We start from the raw sequence: 19,543 nt of genomic DNA, 5'->3' as shown, positions 1-19,543 counted from the left end.
TGTAGAGCTGTGCATCGTTGGATTTGCTCTTCAGTGTTTGGACTCTCAGTAGTGATTATTAAACCACACTGAACTGAGCTAAACTGAACTTAAACACTAAAAACTTATCAGAAATATGGGAATTATCAGCCTGACAATGTTTAATTGGATGAACATTTTTTAGTCTCATGCCTTACCTAGAATATATAAATACATATAGAACATTTACTTTAATCATTACTATTGGAATACGAAGAGACTTTCAACCAGCACAACAACACATGTTATAGACAATCACCTACTGCACCTTTAAACACCAGAGACACACACCCACATATAAAGAAGAAACACTAGGAACACACTTCCACAGGAAACACAACACACACAGTAATATAATGTATGAGCAGATCTGTCACCTGAATAGTGTAGTTGAACTGTCGGATGGTCCTCATGAACCTCAGGTATCCATCAGTCACTTCTGTAGCAGCAGTGATCACCAGCAGCTCATCTGAACACATACACACACTTTGCCTGAGGAACTGGATAATTTTAATATTTTATATCTATAGCAAAGCGCAAAAAAACCCTTTAAAGAACAAAATAACCATCATAACAAGAACTATATTTTCAACATTCTTCAAAATAACTTCTTTTATGTTCATCATAAAAGCATAGCTCAAGATTTGGCACCACTTGTGAGATTAAAAGGCGAGTATGTGTTTGTTTAGAATAGGCATGGGACGATAACCATTTTTAAGGTATACCGCGGATCGGAAAAGTCAATGTTTTAAAACTGCCAATTACCGTTCCTAAGATATGTGATAGACTTTATTCACTTTTTTTTTTTTTTTTTTTTTGTTTTTTAGCACAACAAAAAACAAACCAGTAGAAAATATAACCAAAGATGCCATTTTAAAGTGTAAAGAAATCTGCGTTTTTGAACCTAATGAAGACAGCGGAAGTCAATGATTCATTTTCTTTTTTTAAGATTTATTTTTGGCCATTTTGCCTTTATTAGATAGGACAGTATTTAGGACAGGAAGCGAAGTTGGAGAGAGAGAGAGGGGGGTAGGGTAGGGAAATGTCCTCGAGCCGGGATTCGAACTCGCGACGCCCTAACGTGCTACTGCACCATATGTCGACGCGCTAACCACTAGGCTATTGCGCCGACAATGATTCATTTTCATTATTTAGCTTGACATGTTACTGCTCTAAAATATTTAAAATCTTTCAAAAAATAAAACATTTTGTGTTCAAATGAGGGAAAATTTGTTGTTTTTTATCCAGACATTTAAAACAAACGTATTTTAAAGCAGTAATCACAATACCGTGATATTTTTATCCAAAGTTAAAAAGTTTTTTTGCTACACAAAAGTGTTTTTGAATCTGCATATGATTACAGATGAACCAGTGAAGACGTTTACATGGACACCAATAATTTGATTCAGACAATACTTTGATTAAGAGTTAACCATGTAAACAGTGATTTTTGATTAATCAGATTAAGGTCATAATCGAACTGAAGAGAAATCGAATTAAGACGTGTGGAGTATGCTGATTTTAGTCGCATTATTGAAGTGCAGTTGCAGGCATGTAAACACCATAATCGAATTGTTACCATCATGTAGGACTTTTCGCCGCGTTTTGCAACAGGATAGTCCACACAGTTACAACACCTTTTATGTCTAGGAGAGTGGGGTTGCACATTTAACTGAGGAATTGGTTATTGCAAAAACTCAAAAACAAATTGTGATATAAAGTAAGGATGGACAGCAGAAATACGTGATTTTATTTACAAAAAGTGAGGGTGAATCAGTGAGAGAGGTATTTACAATATATGCAAGGTTAAAGACAATAAACAATGAAATGTTAGAAAGACTGGCTATATGGTTGGTGCTAAATAAAAGAACCAAACAGTCTTCCTAATATTCACAACAAATCCCCTGTAAACCTACACACGGCTGTTTGACACTCTGCACCTACTCAGTCAGTGCAGACCACAGACACCTGCATCGTGAAATGCAGAGTTTTTTTTCTTTTATTCAGTATGCGGTATGAACCATTAAAACAGCTCTTCCAGCAGTACATAGTTGCATCCAACACCTCGTTTGTCACAGAGGGCATGGGGAATGCTCCTGAATGAAAGTGAAAGTGCCAAACTGCAGTTAAAGTCGACAAATTTAAAATGAAACGCCCGAAATGGCATGAAACTCCGGAGGAAATGCGAATAACGTGGTGACGTTAATCGAATTATGTGCTATAACATGTAAAACGCGATCATGAAAGTAACACTCAAAATGCAACTCATGTAAACACCTTAGTCTTATTATTCTCTTAATTAGATTAAAGCAAATAATTTGATTACTGACGTCCATGTAAACGTAGTCTTTGTCTGTTTAGAGGACATTTTTTGGCCTTGAGTGTCTCAGGACCCTTGCTGTCTACGAAGGATGAGGGAGCTCTCTGTTTTTATCTAAAATATCTTCATTTGTGTTCTGAAGATAAACAAAACTCTCAGAGGATTGGAACTACATAAGGGCGAATAATTAATAGCAGAATTTTCCTCCATGAGGGAAATAACCCTTAAAAGTCTTAAGTTCACAGTCTTGTGTAATGTGTATATTTGTATTTTTCAGATTTTCATATACTTCTGTGCTTATAGTTTATCTCTCGATTCTGACGAGTTCAGATCTTATAATGCTTTGACTAAGACTCATTATAAAAACCTAGAGCAAAAATGTTTTGGGAAAAATACTTTACAAAGCAGAGTTGCTTAAAGTGTAAGATATTAAATAAGGGATAATGTACCTCCAGGCGGTTTTAAATCACAGAATAAAGCCTGACAGGGCTATCAGAAGCAGTTGCAGAAAACTGAAGGGTTTAATGTGCTGATATTCTGATTGTATGACTAAAGGTATTTGTTCTGTTTTGAGGGAGTTTTTGGTATCTCTGGACCCTTACTGACTACGGAGAATGAGGGAGCTCACTGACTTCATCTAAAACATCTTCATTTGTGTTCTGAAGAAAAACAAAACTCTAAGGGGATTGAATCTACATGACGGCGAGTAATTAACAACTGAATTTTCATTTTGATGTTAACAAAGCCTTTAGGTCTATTGGAAACTATAAGAAACTGGCAAAGAAGCTTCTGGATCTCCAGCCTGTTTCTGATGGATCTGCGAATGGATCCAGAATCTTCTGAAAGACCTTTAGTTCAGCACAATGTAGGTCCTCCAAGGAGATTTACCATTCACTATTTAGAAGCTGAAAAGAATACTTTACTGAAATGATATTATTAAGGTGAAAGTCTGTATGTGCGAATGTAAAACCAACATTAGCCCAATAACGTTAGGTAAACAAAGCTCCCATCAGAGCCCCGCAGTTACAGCATCACTTTAACATCAGTCATTACCGTTGTTTTACAGTACAAGTGTAATATTCTGACAAAAAAAACATTCCGTTAGGTTCCGATCCGGATCAATAACGGTGAGCTTGTGATCGGGATTTAGTTATATTTACAGTACATTACAGTTATATTTAAACGAGGAACTAACTGGAAATGACTGAAGGCTCTTACTGGGTTTCCGCGGTTCGGTTCTGCTGAGCTGAATAACAGCCAGAATCACGGTCAGGATCACAGGCACCGGAGTCATCGCGCTGGTGGGTCTCCCCTAGGGCTCGGTTCGGTTTTCCCGTCGCTCCCGTGCAGAACTCTGGCTCCCAAAGTTCGCGGACAGAGGGCAGGAATTTCAGCGTCAACTCGAAAAAACCGCCTCGTTTCCGCTCGGACAGCCAACGAGCATGGAGCACACGCTGACTGACAGGGGCTCAGCAAATGAAAAGAGAGAAGGTGAAGGCGCTCGACCAATCAGAAGCAGACAAATGGAACGCAATTCTTCTAGAAATCAAGCCCTTCGGCTACAGAAAGAGATATTGAGGGAGTGCCACGTTTTAGGAATAACTTAACGGGTGTGTGTGTGTGTGTGTGTGTGTGTGTGTGTGTGTGTGTGTGTGTGTGGGTGTGAGGTTTCCATACATAATTTTACATTGAAAAAACTCTTTTTATAGGATTTATTATATTTTACTATTTAGGCCTTTAAATTGTATGAAATGTATAGCTTTATTTTATTTGTTGAGTGAAAATAAAATAAATAATAAACAGTAAAATTAAATAATTACTTAAACTGGGTTAGCTTAACCTGATGGTCCCTAAGCACTGGGTAATGCCATAAATATGTGTTAGAGCTGATAAATATCTTTACAACTAATGACACATATAACAAAATTCATAAAAAGTTACAAAAAAAGTGAATTCATACACAGAAAGCATATTAAATTGTTTTACTATTTCACATAACTTTATTGAAAATATTTGTTTTAATTGCGTGAAATATTGTTCATAATTCAGTGTAACTGAACATAAACAGTGCTCTGTTAATGTGAAAATGAAATGCATTCTGATTATTAATATAGATAGATATTAATATAGATAGATAAAATATTCTGCTTGAAATAAGTTCAATCTATGGTCAATCAAATGGATATTGCTCTAAATTTGCAGGACAAGATTTTCGCACATATAAACAATTTTTACAATGACAATATTGAGACTAGCCTCTGGAAATCATAAAATCATAATAATATTTGTTCTTCTTCTTATTATTATTATTTTAATAGAAAAATGTATTCATCCATTTTCCTTCAGCTTAGTCCCTTCATTCATCAAGGATCGCCACAGCGGAATGAACCACCAACTTATCCAGCATATGTTTTACACAGCGGATGCCTTTCCAGCTGCAACCCATTACTAGGAAACACACACACATACTCATTCACACACACTCATACACTACGGCCAGTTTATTCATCAGTTCCCCTATAGCGCATGTGTTTGGACTGTGGGAGAAACCGGAGCACCCTGAGGAAACCCACGCAAACACGGGGAGAACATGCAAACTCCACACAGACACATCAAATGACCCAGCCGGAACTTGAACCAGTGACCTTCTTACTATGAGGCCAAAATGCTAACCACTGAGCCAAAAAATAATTACGAAATAAAACGATTTGAACAAATACTAGAATCTATCTCACAAGATCATCCAGTTTACTAACCAACACACACGCATGCACACACAGATGTGTACAGCAGCACTTGTTTACAGCACACAAAGTAAATATGCTTCAATTCAAACACAAGCTCAAAGTACAGATTCACTCTCTTACACACACACACACACACACACACACACAGAGCAAGATCTCATCTCTCATGCAGGACGTAAGTGGACTGTCAACTCTTCCATTTTTCCAAGTGAAGATCTTTAATAATAATTAATAACACGTTCATTCTTAATAATAATTACAGCATGATAAATGTGGACCAGTGTCTGATCTGTTCTGATTAGCTTGCTTGTTTAATATCCGGGATTCATCAAGTGTCCAGATTAATGAATCATCAATACTGTCTCTGAAAACTGTTTTAATCCAGGATCATTTTTATCAGTGTGATATTATGCTATTGTAAGATCTGTTTAAGGTAAAGTGAAGTTATTGTGTGGTTGTTTGGATTTAATGCCAACATAAATTAAATATAAATTAAATAAATGTTAAAATAATTAAATATAAAATGATATCAAATAATTCTGATTTAAAAAATAGGTTGTACACTGCTCTTTGCATTTCATTTAATGTTTCAGATCAGCATCTTGTTTTTGGATAAAAGAGTTTGAGAAGGCAAATAGATTTTAGTTTGATCATAAAATAACTTTGCTTTACGCTGCGGCATTCGTTTTGGTGGTTTCTTAATGTTTTTCCCATTTTTCTACGTTTTCAGAAAGTCTTTCAGGCTTTACAACCTGCTTTTTATTTGATTTATTCCAGAATTATTTTATATATCTTTATATTTTATATTTATTTCAGTTATTTTGAATTTATGTTTGCATTAAAGTTTCAGAGCGCATTATTAAACATCTTCTGCTGTGATCACACTAGTATAATCACACACACACACACACACACACACACACACACACACACACACACACACACACACACACACACACACACAATTGATCTGCTGCTGTGAATCAAAGTTCAAGTTTGCTGAACTGCTTTTGCATCAAGATCATTCAGTAAACAGAGGATCAAACAACTGAGACTGACATCACTGAACTACACTTCTGATAAACACATCTCGCTTTTTGAATGTGCTGATATTCGCTATATTAAATAAAAATAACAAGAATCACAATCAAGTCTGGTGGAATTTGGGGCTGCACGGTGGCTCAGTGGTTAGCACCGTGGCCTTACAGCAAAAAGGTCGCTGGTTCAAGCCTTGGCTTGGTCAGTAGGTGTGTGGAGTTTGCATGGTCTCCCCATGTTGCCGTGGGTTTCCTCCAGGTGCTCCGGTTTCCCCCACAGTGCAAACACATGCGCTATAGGGGAAATGATTAACTAACTTCTCCGTAGTGTATGAGTGTGTATGGCTGTTTCCCAGTTCTGGGTTGCAGCTGGAAGGGCATCCGCTGTGTAAAACATATACTGGATAAGTTGGCTGGTGATATTTACCTCTGATTGGTCAAAGTGGCTCTTCTGTGATTGGCTGGTGATATTTACCTCTGATTGGTCAAAGAGGCTCTTCTGTGATTGGCTGGTGATATTTACCTCTAATTGGTCAAAGAGGCTCTTCTGTGATTGGCTGGTGATATTTACCTCTGATTGGTCAAACATGCTCTTCTGTGATTGGCTGGTGATATTTACCTCTGATTGGTCAAAGAGGATCTTCTGTGATTGGCTGGTGATATTTACCTCTGATTGGTCAAACATGCTCTTCTGTGATTGGCTGGTGATATTTACCTCTGATTGGTCAAACATGCTCTTCTGTGATTGGCTGGTGATATTTACCTCTGATTGGTCAAAGAGGCTCTTCTGTGATTGGCTGGTGATATTTACCTCTGATTGGTCAAAGAGGCTCTTCTGTGATTTGCTGGTGATATTTACCTCTGATTGGTCAAAGAGGCTCTTCTGTGATTGGCTGGTGATATTTACCTCTGATTGGTCAAACATGCTCTTCTGTGATTGGCTGGTGATATTTACCTCTGATTGGTCAAACATGCTCTTCTGTGATTGGCTGGTGATATTTACCTCTGATTGGTCAAACATGCTCTTCTGTGATTGGCTGGTGATATTTACCTCTGATTGGTCAAAGAGGCTCTTCTGTGATTGGCTGGTGATATTTACCTCTGATTGGTCAAAGAGGCTCTTCTGTGATTGGCTGGTGATATTTACCTCTGGTTGGTCAAAGAGGCTCTTCTGTGATTGGCTGGTGATATTTACCTCTGATTGGTCAAACATGCTCTTCTGTGATTGGCTGGTGATATTTACCTCTGATTGGTCAAAGAGGCTCTTCTGTGATTGGCTGGTGATATTTACCTCTGATTGGTCAAAGAGGCTCTTCTGTGATTGGCTGGTGATATTTACCTCTGAATGGTCAAAGAGGCTCTTCTGTGATTGGCTGGTGATTTTACCTCTGATTGGTCAAACATGCTCTTCTGTGATTCGCTGGTGATATTTACCTCTGATTGGTCAAAGAGGCTCTTCTGTGATTTGCTGGTGATATTTACCTCTGATTGGTCAAAGAGGCTCTTCTGTGATTGGCTGGTGATATTTACCTCTGAATGGTCAAAGAGGCTCTTCTGTGATTGGCTGGTGATTTTTACCTCTGATTGGTCAAACATGCTCTTCTGTGATTGGCTGGTGATATTTACCTCTGATTGGTCAAAGAGGATCTTCTGTGATTGGCTGGTGATATTTACCTCTGATTGGTCAAAGAGGCTCTTCTGTGATTGGCTGGTGATATTTACCTCTGATTGGTCAAACATGCTCTTCTGTGATTGGCTGGTGATATTTACCTCTGATTGGTCAAAGAGGATCTTCTGTGATTGGCTGGTGATATTTACCTCTGATTGGTCAAAGAGGCTCTTCTGTGATTTGCTGGTGATATGTACCTCTGATTGGTCAAAGAGGCTCTTCTGTGATTGGCTGGTGATATTTACCTCTGATTGGTCAAACATGCTCTTCTGTGATTGGCTGGTGATATTTACCTCTGAATGGTCAAAGAGGCTCTTCTGTGATTGGCTGGTGATATGTACCTCTGATTGGTCAAAGAGGCTCTTCTGTGATTGGCTGGTGACATGTAACTCTGATTGGCTAAAGAGGCTCTCCTGTGATTGGCTGGAAATATTTACCACTGATTGATCAAACATGCTCTTCAGTGATTGGCTGATGACATTTAATTATAATTGGCTGATCAGGCTCTTCTGTGATTGGCTGAGGAGAGTCACCGCGGTGTATGTATTCTGATGATGTCTCTGCTGTAGTAGATTGAGTGAATGCAGGCTCATGTTGTGTTTATACTCACAGGTCCAGACGGGGTCATCATGAGGGTGGTGTCTACAGACAGCGGCTCCATCACTGTGGGAAACACAGAATACACAGACGAGACGGAGAGTGCGGAGACCAGTGACCACACTGAGTTCTGGAGAGGAGGTGTGTGTGTGTGTGTGTGTGTGTGTGTGTGTGTGTGTGTGTGTTAAATATCAAAAAAGCCTTAAATCAAGAAGCATTTTCTAGACGAGTACAAAATATTGTCTCATTTACAGAAATAATAAGTGAGTTTTTCCTTAAAACAAGCTAAATAATCTGCCAATGGAGCAAGTAACATAATCTTGTTTTAGGTTTGAAATAAGAATATTTTACTTCCCTCATTGGCAGATTATTTAGCTTGTTTTAATGTAAAACTCACCTAATTTTAACTCAATATTTATGAAAACAATACAACAATTTGTACTTGTCTAGAAAACGCTTCTTGATTTAAGATTTTTTTGATATTTGGAATAGAAACAAGACAAAATATCTGAGTGAGAAAAGCATTTTTGCAGTGTGTGTGTGTGTGTGTGTGTGTGTGTGTGTGTGTGTGTGTGTGCGCTTGTGTGTGTGCTCCTTTTCAAACATTCCTTTACCTGTTGACAGACTGTCGTTTATACAGCTGCACAACCTCCTCTGACCTTTAACCTTTCACACACACACACACACACACACACACACACACACACACACACATTTAGTCGGAGCATTTTATCAAGAGCATAGCAACACCCCGACAACAAAATCCCTTCAGTTTTATTAATCTACTATTCAGGGCGACCCCAGATTAATAAAGTGACTGAGCTGAAATGAAAATGAATGAATGAATGAATGAATGACACAAAAAATAAATAAGTAAATAAAGAAAATAAAATAAAAAGTATCATCAAACAACAAATATATTTTTGCATTTTTCATTTGCTAGCAAAATATATTTCTGTCATAAAACACTTCTATCAAACCCCCCCCCCCCCATTTTTTTTTGTGTAGTCATCATTCAATTCACTTCCCCTTTATTTGTATAGCGCTTATACAATGTAGATTGTGTCAAAGCAGCTTCACATAAAAGGTCACAGTAAATAGGAACAGTGTAGTTCAGTTTGTAGTGTTTAAGTTCAGTTCAGTTGAGCTCAGTTCAGTGTGGTTTAATATTCACTACTGAGAGTCCAAATACTGAAGAGCAAATCCAACGATGCGCAGCTCTACAGATCCTGAACCATGCAAGCCAGTGGCGACATATAAGGCAAAACATATATTTTACATATATGTATTATATATTATAAGTCCTAGTTTCAAGGTTTCTCACTGGCCACTTTATTAGGTACACTTTACTAATACCAGGTCAGACCCTGTTTTGCCTTCAGAACTGCTTTAATCCTATATGGCAGAGATTCAACAAGCTACTGGAAATATTCCTCAGAGATTTTGCTCCATATTGACATGATAGCATCACACAGTTGCTGCAGATTTGTCGGCTGCACATCCATGATGCCAATCTCCCGTTCCACCACATCCCAAAGGTGCTCTATTGGATTGAGCTCTGGTGACTGTGGAGGCCATTTGAGTACAGTGAACTCATTGTCATGTTCAAGAAAACAGTCTGAGATGATTCACGCTTTATGACATGGTGCGTTATCCTGCTGGAAGTAGCCATCAGAAGATGGAGACACTGTGCTCATAAAGGGATGAACATGGTCAGCAACAATACTCAGGTAGGCTGCGGCGTTGATACCATGCTCAGTTGGTACTAATGGACCCAAAGTGTGCCAAGAAAATCTCCCCCACACCATTACACCACCACCAGCAGCCTGAACCGCTGATACAAGGCAGGATGGATCCATGCTTTCATGTTGTTGAGGCCAAATTCTGAGCCGAGCATCTGAATGTGGCAGCAGAAATGGAGACTCATCAGACCAGGCAACGTTTCTCCAATCTTCTATTGTCCAGTTTTGGTGAGCCTGTGTGAATTGTAGCCTCAGTTTCCTGTTCTTAGCTGACAGGAGCGGCACCCGGTGTGGTCTTCTGCTGCTGTAGCCCATCTGCCTCAAGGTTGGACGTGTTGTGTGGTCAGAGATGCTCTTCTGCAGACCTCGGTTGTAACGAGTGCTTATTTGAGTTACTGTCGCCTTTCTATCAGCTGGAACCAGTCTGGCCATTCTCCTCTGACCTCTGGCATCAACAAGGCATTTGCGCCCACAGAACTGCCCCTCACTGGATATTTCCTCTTGTTCAGACCACTCTCTGTAAACCCTAGAGATGGTTGTGCGTGAAAACCCCAGTAGATCAGCAGTTTCTGAAATACTCAGAGCAGCCCGTCTGGCACCAACAACCATGCCACGTTCAAAGTCTCTTAAATCCCCTTTCTTCTCTCACTTTGAAAAGCAGCAGAAGTGCAGTGAGTTGCTGTCATGTGATTGGCTGATTAGAAATTTGTGTTAACATGCAGTTGGACAGGTGTACTTAATAAAGTGGCCGGTATGTGTGTATGTATGTATGTATATACATATATAAATGAAAAATTGATTATACTAAATGTGATTGTTTGAAAAAAAAGTTTAATGGCGAATTACATAGATTTATATAGAATATAGATTTTAGACTACAATTAATGAGTTTTTATTGTTATCCTATTGAATATATGTGATTTTTAATACGTCATCAAAAGACAAGAGTTTTTGATATAAAACAATTTGTTACGCTCATTTTACATGTCATTTTAGTGAAAATCATGACCAAAAAAAATCCCAATTTTCAGGCCAAAAGTAGGTCCACACAGAATCAGTGCGCGCAGAAATCTGCAGATGTTTAGCCCATCATTGAGTCTATTTATTTACTTTTGTAAATGTGTGTAAATTTATATTTATTCAGTTTTTAATTTATTTCACTGATATCATTGTGATATAATAATAATATTAAAATGTTGATGATTTATTCACAATACAGTTTGTACAGTAATATTTTCTGTCTTTTAGTAGATTTATATTATATGAGACTTGCTTTGTGTACCTAATAAGTGGAGCTAATTGGATTTGCAATGTAAACAATAAATAAAAGTTAAAAATGTATAATTTTTTTATTTCATACATTAAGTTTGTAGTTATGATACTCCCGAAATCATTCCGCATAAATCCACACATTTTTTTACAACCTCTCCGCAGAAATAGCCATAGCAGTCCACAGATTGTGTCTGGCCCTACCCATAAGAATGTGAACTGATAGAGTGAGCAGTAAGTGTGACTGTAAACCTGCTGTTGCAGACCCGTCAGTGCGCAGACTCGCTGCAGTGCCCTCTGGCGGCCGCTGGCGGTGGTGCGCAGGTATCGCCGGTTCTGTGGCGGCTCTGATGCTGCTCCTGCTGATCATCACTGTATCTGTGAACCGTGAGTAACACACACACACACCTCAAATATATCATATACACAAGACATAGTGTGTGTTTTCATTGTTTATCATTATCTGCCAAATTATCAGCTCCTGTGTTGTCATTGTACGGATGCAACATTCCTTTTGAAATGTAATACATAAAATGGCAATGCATTTCTGTATTTAAATGAACATTCTCCCTGTCATATGTGCACAGTTTGATGCAAAATTAATATTAAATTATAAAAATGTGTTAAAAATAAAAATGAAACAATTTAATAAGTCATATACTAACTTTAATGCTTTACAAGCTGCATGTACAGTTGAGGTCAGAATTATTTACCCCCCTTTGAATTTTCTTTTCTTTTTTTAAATATTTCCCAAATGATGTTTAACAGAGCAAGGAAATGTTCACAGTATGTCTGATAATATTTTTTCTTCTGGAGAAAGTCTTATTTGTTTTATTTCGGCTAGAATAAAAGCAGTTTTTAATTTTTAAAACACCATTTTCAGGTCAATATTATTAGCCCCCTTAAGCTATATATTTTTCAGATCTACAGAACTACAGTCTACAGAACAAACCATCATTATACAATAACTTGCCTAATTACCCTAACCTGCCTAGTTAACCTAATTACCCTAGTGAAGCCTTTAAATGTCACTTTAAGCTGTATAGAAGTGTCTTGGAGAATATCTAGTCTAATATTATTTACTGTCATCATGACAAAGAGAAAATAAATCAGTTATTAGAGATGAGTTATTAAAACTATTATGATTAGAAATGTGTTGAAATAATCTGCTCTCTGCTAAACAGAAATTGGGGAAAAGCATAAACAGGGGGGCTAATAACTCTGACTTCAACTGTATATATATATATATATATATATATATATATATATATATATATATATATATATATATATATATATATATATATATAATATTGTATCCAGTTTTAAAAACACTTCACTCCCATGTCATTCCTTGCATTTTGTTTGTTTTGAGGGACCAAATGAAAATGTTCAGGGAATGTTATCTCTTTATCTCCAGTCTGATCATTTACAGTTTAATGGAAGTTTAGTTTCTCCATATATTCACACACACCATCATGTTTCCTCATGATGGCTAAATATGAACACTGTGTATTTATTTTGCACAAATATATCTGTGTGTTGCTTCAGATGTGAAATTTAACAGGAGGTTTTCAGCTACAGAAGTGAAAATACAGAATCTGACGCAAATAATCCTGAACATCATTAGCAGAACTCACGAGCTGGAGCAATTCGGTAATACACCACATGGTTTTTTTGGTAAACTGATGTCATTAATCGCTCAAATGTATCCACTATTATATTAATACCTTTCATCAGTCAAAGTTGATTATATAGACTATAAAATATAATTGGTTTTAATATACACGATGTGCTGTGAACGGCGTTTCAAGTGCATGACTAAAAATATTATTCTCACTTAATTTTGTGTCTTGTTTCGAGTCCAAATATCTCAAAATTCCTAAATCAAGAAGCATTATCGAGACAAGTCCAAAATATTGTGTTGTTTTCAGAAATAACGAGTCAAAATGAAGTGAGTTTTACATTAAAACCAGCTAAATATTCTGCCAATGGGGGACGTAAAATAATCATGTTTCAAACCAAAAGCAAGAGTACATTGCTTGACCCATTGGCAGATTATTTTGCTTGTTTTAAGGACAAACTCACTTCATTTTGACCCATTATTTCTGAAAACAACACAATATTTAGCACTTGTCCAGAAAATGCTTCTTCATTTAAGAAATTTGAGATATTTGGATTAGAAACAAGACAAAAACTCTAAGAAAATGCTGTTTTGCAGTGTTTAACGCTATTTGACGTGTGTGTGTGTGTGTGTGTGTGTGTGTGTGTGTTCAGGACATAAAATAAATGCGGATGTGAGCAGTCTGGAGTTTGACCAGAGGACGATGCAATCCTCCATTAATAACTGTAAGCACAGCATACAAAAACACACAACACGAGAGGAACAAACTGCTAATCTGATCATGCATGTGTGTGTGTGTGTGTGTGTGTGTGTGTGTCTGCAGTGTTTGATTCAGCACAGGCTCTCCACGACAAAGTTTCAGAGCTCAAATGCCACATCGACAAGATCAGAAACAACGGTAAGTGATGCTATACGATGTAAAATCGATTAGTTGACCTAAGCTAAAAAGAGGGAGTAAACATGTTGCTTTATAATAAGTAAACAAACTATGTGCATACATTTAAAAATCGGTGGGCTTACTGACTTAATTAATTTAATATTAAGTGAAACTTGTCCAACATTAAACTTGACCTGTTAATCATGACTTTACTTGAGGGGCACATTATTATTAACTCATTCTAAACCACTCATCAACTCCTGTGTTAAAACAAAACACACATACATTAAGTGCTTGTTTAGATTAAAGTCCACATGAAACCACAACTAGCCATGACTTTGTTAGCTCACATTGCTAGTTTTGTGGTGACCAATTCATCTGTGTGTGTCATTAAGAATAAAATAATTAGCTTGCCCTTTAAGTGAAATCTGAAAATGCACTTCCTGTTTGTTTTGAGTTAAATTGAGATTAGGTCTGTCTGAAGTATTGGGCGTGGCTAACATACTTAACCACACCCCTAAAGCTGTCATTCGCTTGGATAACAAACAGAAATGGTGAGGAGGAGGAGTCTGTAATCTTGTACTAACTCTCCCAAAACCCTTTTCCAGATCTTTCTGAACGAAACGCCTACTTTACTTCATTCAATCAGCTCGCAGTAGAAAATAAGCCCCGCCCACTGTTTTCTCATTTAATATTCCGTGTCTCTAGGAACTGCAGCACAATATGAAAAAAAATGTTACGCCTATGAAGAGTCCTCATAAACCACCAACATCAACAAATGTGTGTGTGTGTGTTCAGACACGCAGGAGCTGTGCTGTCCTGATCCATGGTTCCTGTTCTCCTCCAACTGTTATTTCTTCTCTACTGATGGGATGTCCTGGGACTCAGCCAGAGACGAGTGTGAGAGGAAGAGAGCAAAGTTACTCATCCTAACCAGCAAACAGGAGAAGGTTAGAGCTGATACACAGGACACAACTAAACACTACACAACTGAACTAACACAACTTAGCCAACAACACCAAACACAACTAAAACAAACTGAACCAACGCTACTTATCCACCAAACACAGCTAAATCAACACAACTAATCCAACTAAACCAACACTACTAATCCACCAAACCACCAAACACAACAAAACCAACACAACTAATCCAACTAAACCAACACTACTAATCCACCAAACACAACTAAACCAACTCAAGTAATCCACCAAACATAACTAAACCAACACTACTAATCCACCAAACCACCAAACACAACAAAACCAACACTACTAATTAAACTAAACCACCAAACACAACTAAACCAACACTACTAATCCACCAAACACAACTACACCAACTCAACTAATCCAACTAAACCAACACTACTAATCCACCAAACCACCAAACACAACAAAATCAACACAACTAATTAAACTAAACCACCAAACACAACTAAAACCAACACTATTAATCCACCAAACCACCAAACACAACAAAATCAACACAACTAATTAAACTAAACCACCAAACACAACTAAACCAACACTATTAATCCACCAAACCACCAAACACAACAAAACCAACACAACTAATTAAACTAAACCAACACTACTAATCCACCAAACACAACAAAACCAACACAACTAATCCAACTAAACCAACACTACTAATCCACCAAACACAACAAAACCAACACAACTAATTAAACTAAACCAACACTACTAATCCACCAAACACAACTAAACCAACTCAAGTAATCCACCAAACACAACTAAACAACTAAACCAACACTACTAATCCACCAAACACAACTAAACCAACTCAAGTAATCCACCAAACATAACTAAACCAACACTACTAATCCACCAAACCACCAAACACAACAAAACCAACACTACTAATTAAACTAAACCACCAAACACAACTAAACCAACACTACTAATCCACCAAACACAACTAAACCAACACTACTAATCCACCAAACACAACTAAACCAACACTACTAATCCACCAAACACAACTAAACCAACACTACTAATCCACCAAACACAACTAAACCAACACTACTAATCCACCAAACACAACTACACCAACTCAACTAATCCAACTAAACCAACACTACTAATCCACCAAACCACCAAACACAACAAAATCAACACAACTAATTAACTAAACCAACACTACTAATCCACCAAACACAACAAAACCAACACAACTAATTAAACTAAACCAACACTACTAATCCACCAAACACAACAAATCAACACAACTAATTAAACTAAACCAACACTACTAATCCACCAAACACAACAAAACCAACACAACTAATCCACCAAACCCAACAAATCAACACAACTAATTAAACTAAACCAACACTACTAATCCACCAAACACAACTAAACAACTAAACCAACACTACTAATCCACCAAACACAACAAAACCAACACAACTAATCCAACTAAACCAACACTACTAATCCACCAAACACAACTAAACCAACTCAAGTAATCCACCAAACATAACTAAACCAACACTACTAATCCACCAAACCACCAAACACAACAAAACCAACACTACTAATTAAACTAAACCACCAAACACAACTAAACCAACACTACTAATCCACCAAACACAACTAAACCAACACTACTAATCCACCAAACACAACTAAACCAACACTACTAATCCACCAAACACAACTAAACCAACTCAAGTAATCCACCAAACATAACTAAACCAACACTACTAATCCACCAAACCACCAAACACAACAAAACCAACACTACTAATTAAACTAAACCACCAAACACAACTAAACCAACACTACTAATCCACCAAACACAACTAAACCAACACTACTAATCCACCAAACACAACTACACCAACTCAACTAATCCAACTAAACCAACACTACTAATCCACCAAACCACCAAACACAACAAAATCAACACAACTAATTAAACTAAACCAACACTACTAATCCACCAAACACAACAAAACCAACACAACTAATTAAACTAAACCAACACTACTAATCCACCAAACACAACTAAACCAACACAACTAATCCAACTAAACCATTGATACTAATCCACCCAACACAATTAAACCAACACTACTAAACAAACTAAATCAACCCAACTAATCCACCACCAAACCAACCCTACTAATCAAACCAAACCAACAAAAATAAACCACCAAACACAACTAAACCAACACCACTAATCCAACAAACACAACTAAACAACTAAACCAACACAACTAAACCAATTGGCCAGGTTGAGTGAAACTGAAGTGTGCATTCTCAAGTTCTAAAGTGTGTGTCTTTGTATGTTTGCATATGTGCTTGTGTCTATTCGCATGTATGTATGTGTTTGTGTGTGTGTGTTCAGAGTTTCGTGGTCAGCAGGACCAAGCCCCTGTTCTACTGGTTGGGTTTGACTGACGGCCGGACGGGTGAGTGGGAATGGCTGGATGAGACGCCGTATGAGATGGTCAGGAGGTGAGTGTGTGTGTGTGAGTGTGCGTCTCATTCACAGTGGTGTGTTTCTCACCTGTGTGTGTGTGTGTGTGCAGTGAATGGAGGCCTGGTCAGCCGGATAACTGGAAGGCTCATGGTTTGGGAGGAGGTGAAGACTGCGCTCACTTTCACCATGACGGACGCTATAATGACGACCACTGCTCTCGACACTACCGATACATCTGTAAAGCTGCAGCCTCGGGCATCTGACAAATCACGCACACAAACACACATGCACACACACACATAGGCACACATACACTCACATAAAAACACACACATTCATGCACACACAAACACATACAAATGCACACACGCATATGCATGCACACAAAAACACATGCGCACACACACAAACATATGCACACACACGCAAAGACACATAAGCATGAACACATACACACATAGACAAACACACACATAAGCATGCTCACATACAAACAAACATATGCATGCAGACATACACACAAACACATAAGCATGCACACATACACAAACACACACACACAAGCATGTACACATACACCAACACACATATATGTTTACACGCACAAACAGACACACATATGCATGCAAACATAGACAAACACATATGCATGCACACATACACCCAGACAAACACACACACATAAGCATGCACACATACACAAACACACACATATGTATGCACACACAAACAGACACACATATGCACGCACACATAAAGACACATGAGAATGCACACATACACAAACACACACAAGCATGCACACACAAACACACACACACACACATAAGCATGCACACATAGACAAACACACACATATGTATGCACACTCAAACAGACACACATATGCATGCACACATAAAGACAAATAAGCATGCACACACACACACACAAGCATGCACACACACACAAACACACATATGCATGCACACATACACAAACACATCCAGGTATGCACACACAAACACACACACACAAGCATGCACACACACAAACACATACATGTATGCACACACACACAAACACATACATGTATGCACACGCACACAAACACATACATGTATGCACACACAAACACACACACATAAGCATGCACACATAGACAAACACACACATATGTATGCACACACAAACAGACACACATATGCATGCACACATAAAGACAAATAAGCATGCACACACACACACAAGCATGCACACACACACAAACACACATATGCATGCACACATACACAAACACATACATGTATGCACACACAAACACACACACATAAGCATGCACACATACACAAACACACATAAGCATGCACACATACACAAACACACATATGCATGCAGACATAGACAAACACACACACATATATATGCATGATCACACAAACACAGAGTGCTGAGATGTTATGATGTTACATGTTATGCCTGGGCTTACAACTGACTCACAAAGGTTTGTGTGTGTGTGTGTGTGTGTGTGCAAATTTAAATAATGTCAGACTATAAACTGGTTCAGGCATTTAAAAAGCTGTCAGAATCAGAATGTATTTGTTTGGCTGTCTAGAAACATCATTACTGTTGAATATGTCTCCATTTTAATTGCATGTGTTCACTGAATATTAAACAGAAACAACTCATGTTGTTGTTTTCAAGTTGTCCTGTTCAGTTTTACTTCTCAAGAGCTAAGCTGAATCTGTTGTGGAGAGAAAAAAGCCCACTTTAGATATATATATATATATATATATATATATATATATATATATATATATATATATATATATATATATATATATATACATACACACATATATATTTATATAAATATATATACACACGCACACACGCCGGCCACTTTATTAGGTACACCTGTCCAACTGCTGGCTAACGCAAATTTCTAATCAGTCAATCACATGGCAGCAATTCTATGCATTTAGGCATGTAGACATGGTCAAGACGATCTGCTGCAGTTAAAACTGAGCATCAGAATGGGGAAGAAAGGGGATTTAAGAGACTTTGAACGTGGCATGGTTGTTGGTGCCTTCTGATGGCTACTTCCAGCAGCATAACGCACCATGTCATAAAGCGTGAATCATCTCAGACTGGTTTCTTGAACATGACAATGAGTTCACTGTACTCAAATGGCCTAGACAGTCACCAGAG

General features: G+C 37.8%; 1 protein-coding gene and 1 pseudogene across 1 annotated transcript; one reads left to right on the top strand and one right to left on the bottom strand.

Annotated features, from left to right (window-relative positions):
- The window catches only part of LOC130217539 (multifunctional procollagen lysine hydroxylase and glycosyltransferase LH3-like), a 30,463-nt pseudogene extending 26,705 nt beyond the window's left edge, over nt 1-3,758 (bottom strand).
- Nucleotides 3,759-5,200: 1,442 nt separating this feature from the next.
- On the top strand, nt 5,201-19,020 carry asgr1a (asialoglycoprotein receptor 1a). Its single transcript, XM_056450069.1, has 9 exons — nt 5,201-5,260; nt 8,404-8,529; nt 11,664-11,786; nt 12,951-13,055; nt 13,677-13,748; nt 13,847-13,921; nt 14,699-14,850; nt 17,279-17,388; nt 17,463-19,020. Exons 2-9 carry the CDS (start codon nt 8,421-8,423, stop codon nt 17,614-17,616), a joined length of 900 nt encoding a protein of 299 aa, XP_056306044.1. The 5' UTR covers nt 5,201-5,260; nt 8,404-8,420; the 3' UTR covers nt 17,617-19,020.
- The last annotated feature ends 523 nt before the right edge of the window (nt 19,021-19,543 follow it).

The sequence above is a fragment of the Danio aesculapii genome, chromosome 23 (assembly GCF_903798145.1).
Source record: "Danio aesculapii chromosome 23, fDanAes4.1, whole genome shotgun sequence".
Classification (NCBI taxonomy): Eukaryota; Metazoa; Chordata; class Actinopteri; order Cypriniformes; family Danionidae; genus Danio; species Danio aesculapii.
The sequence above is the reverse complement of the archived record's forward strand: the minus strand, read 5'-3'. Positions and strand labels throughout refer to the sequence as shown.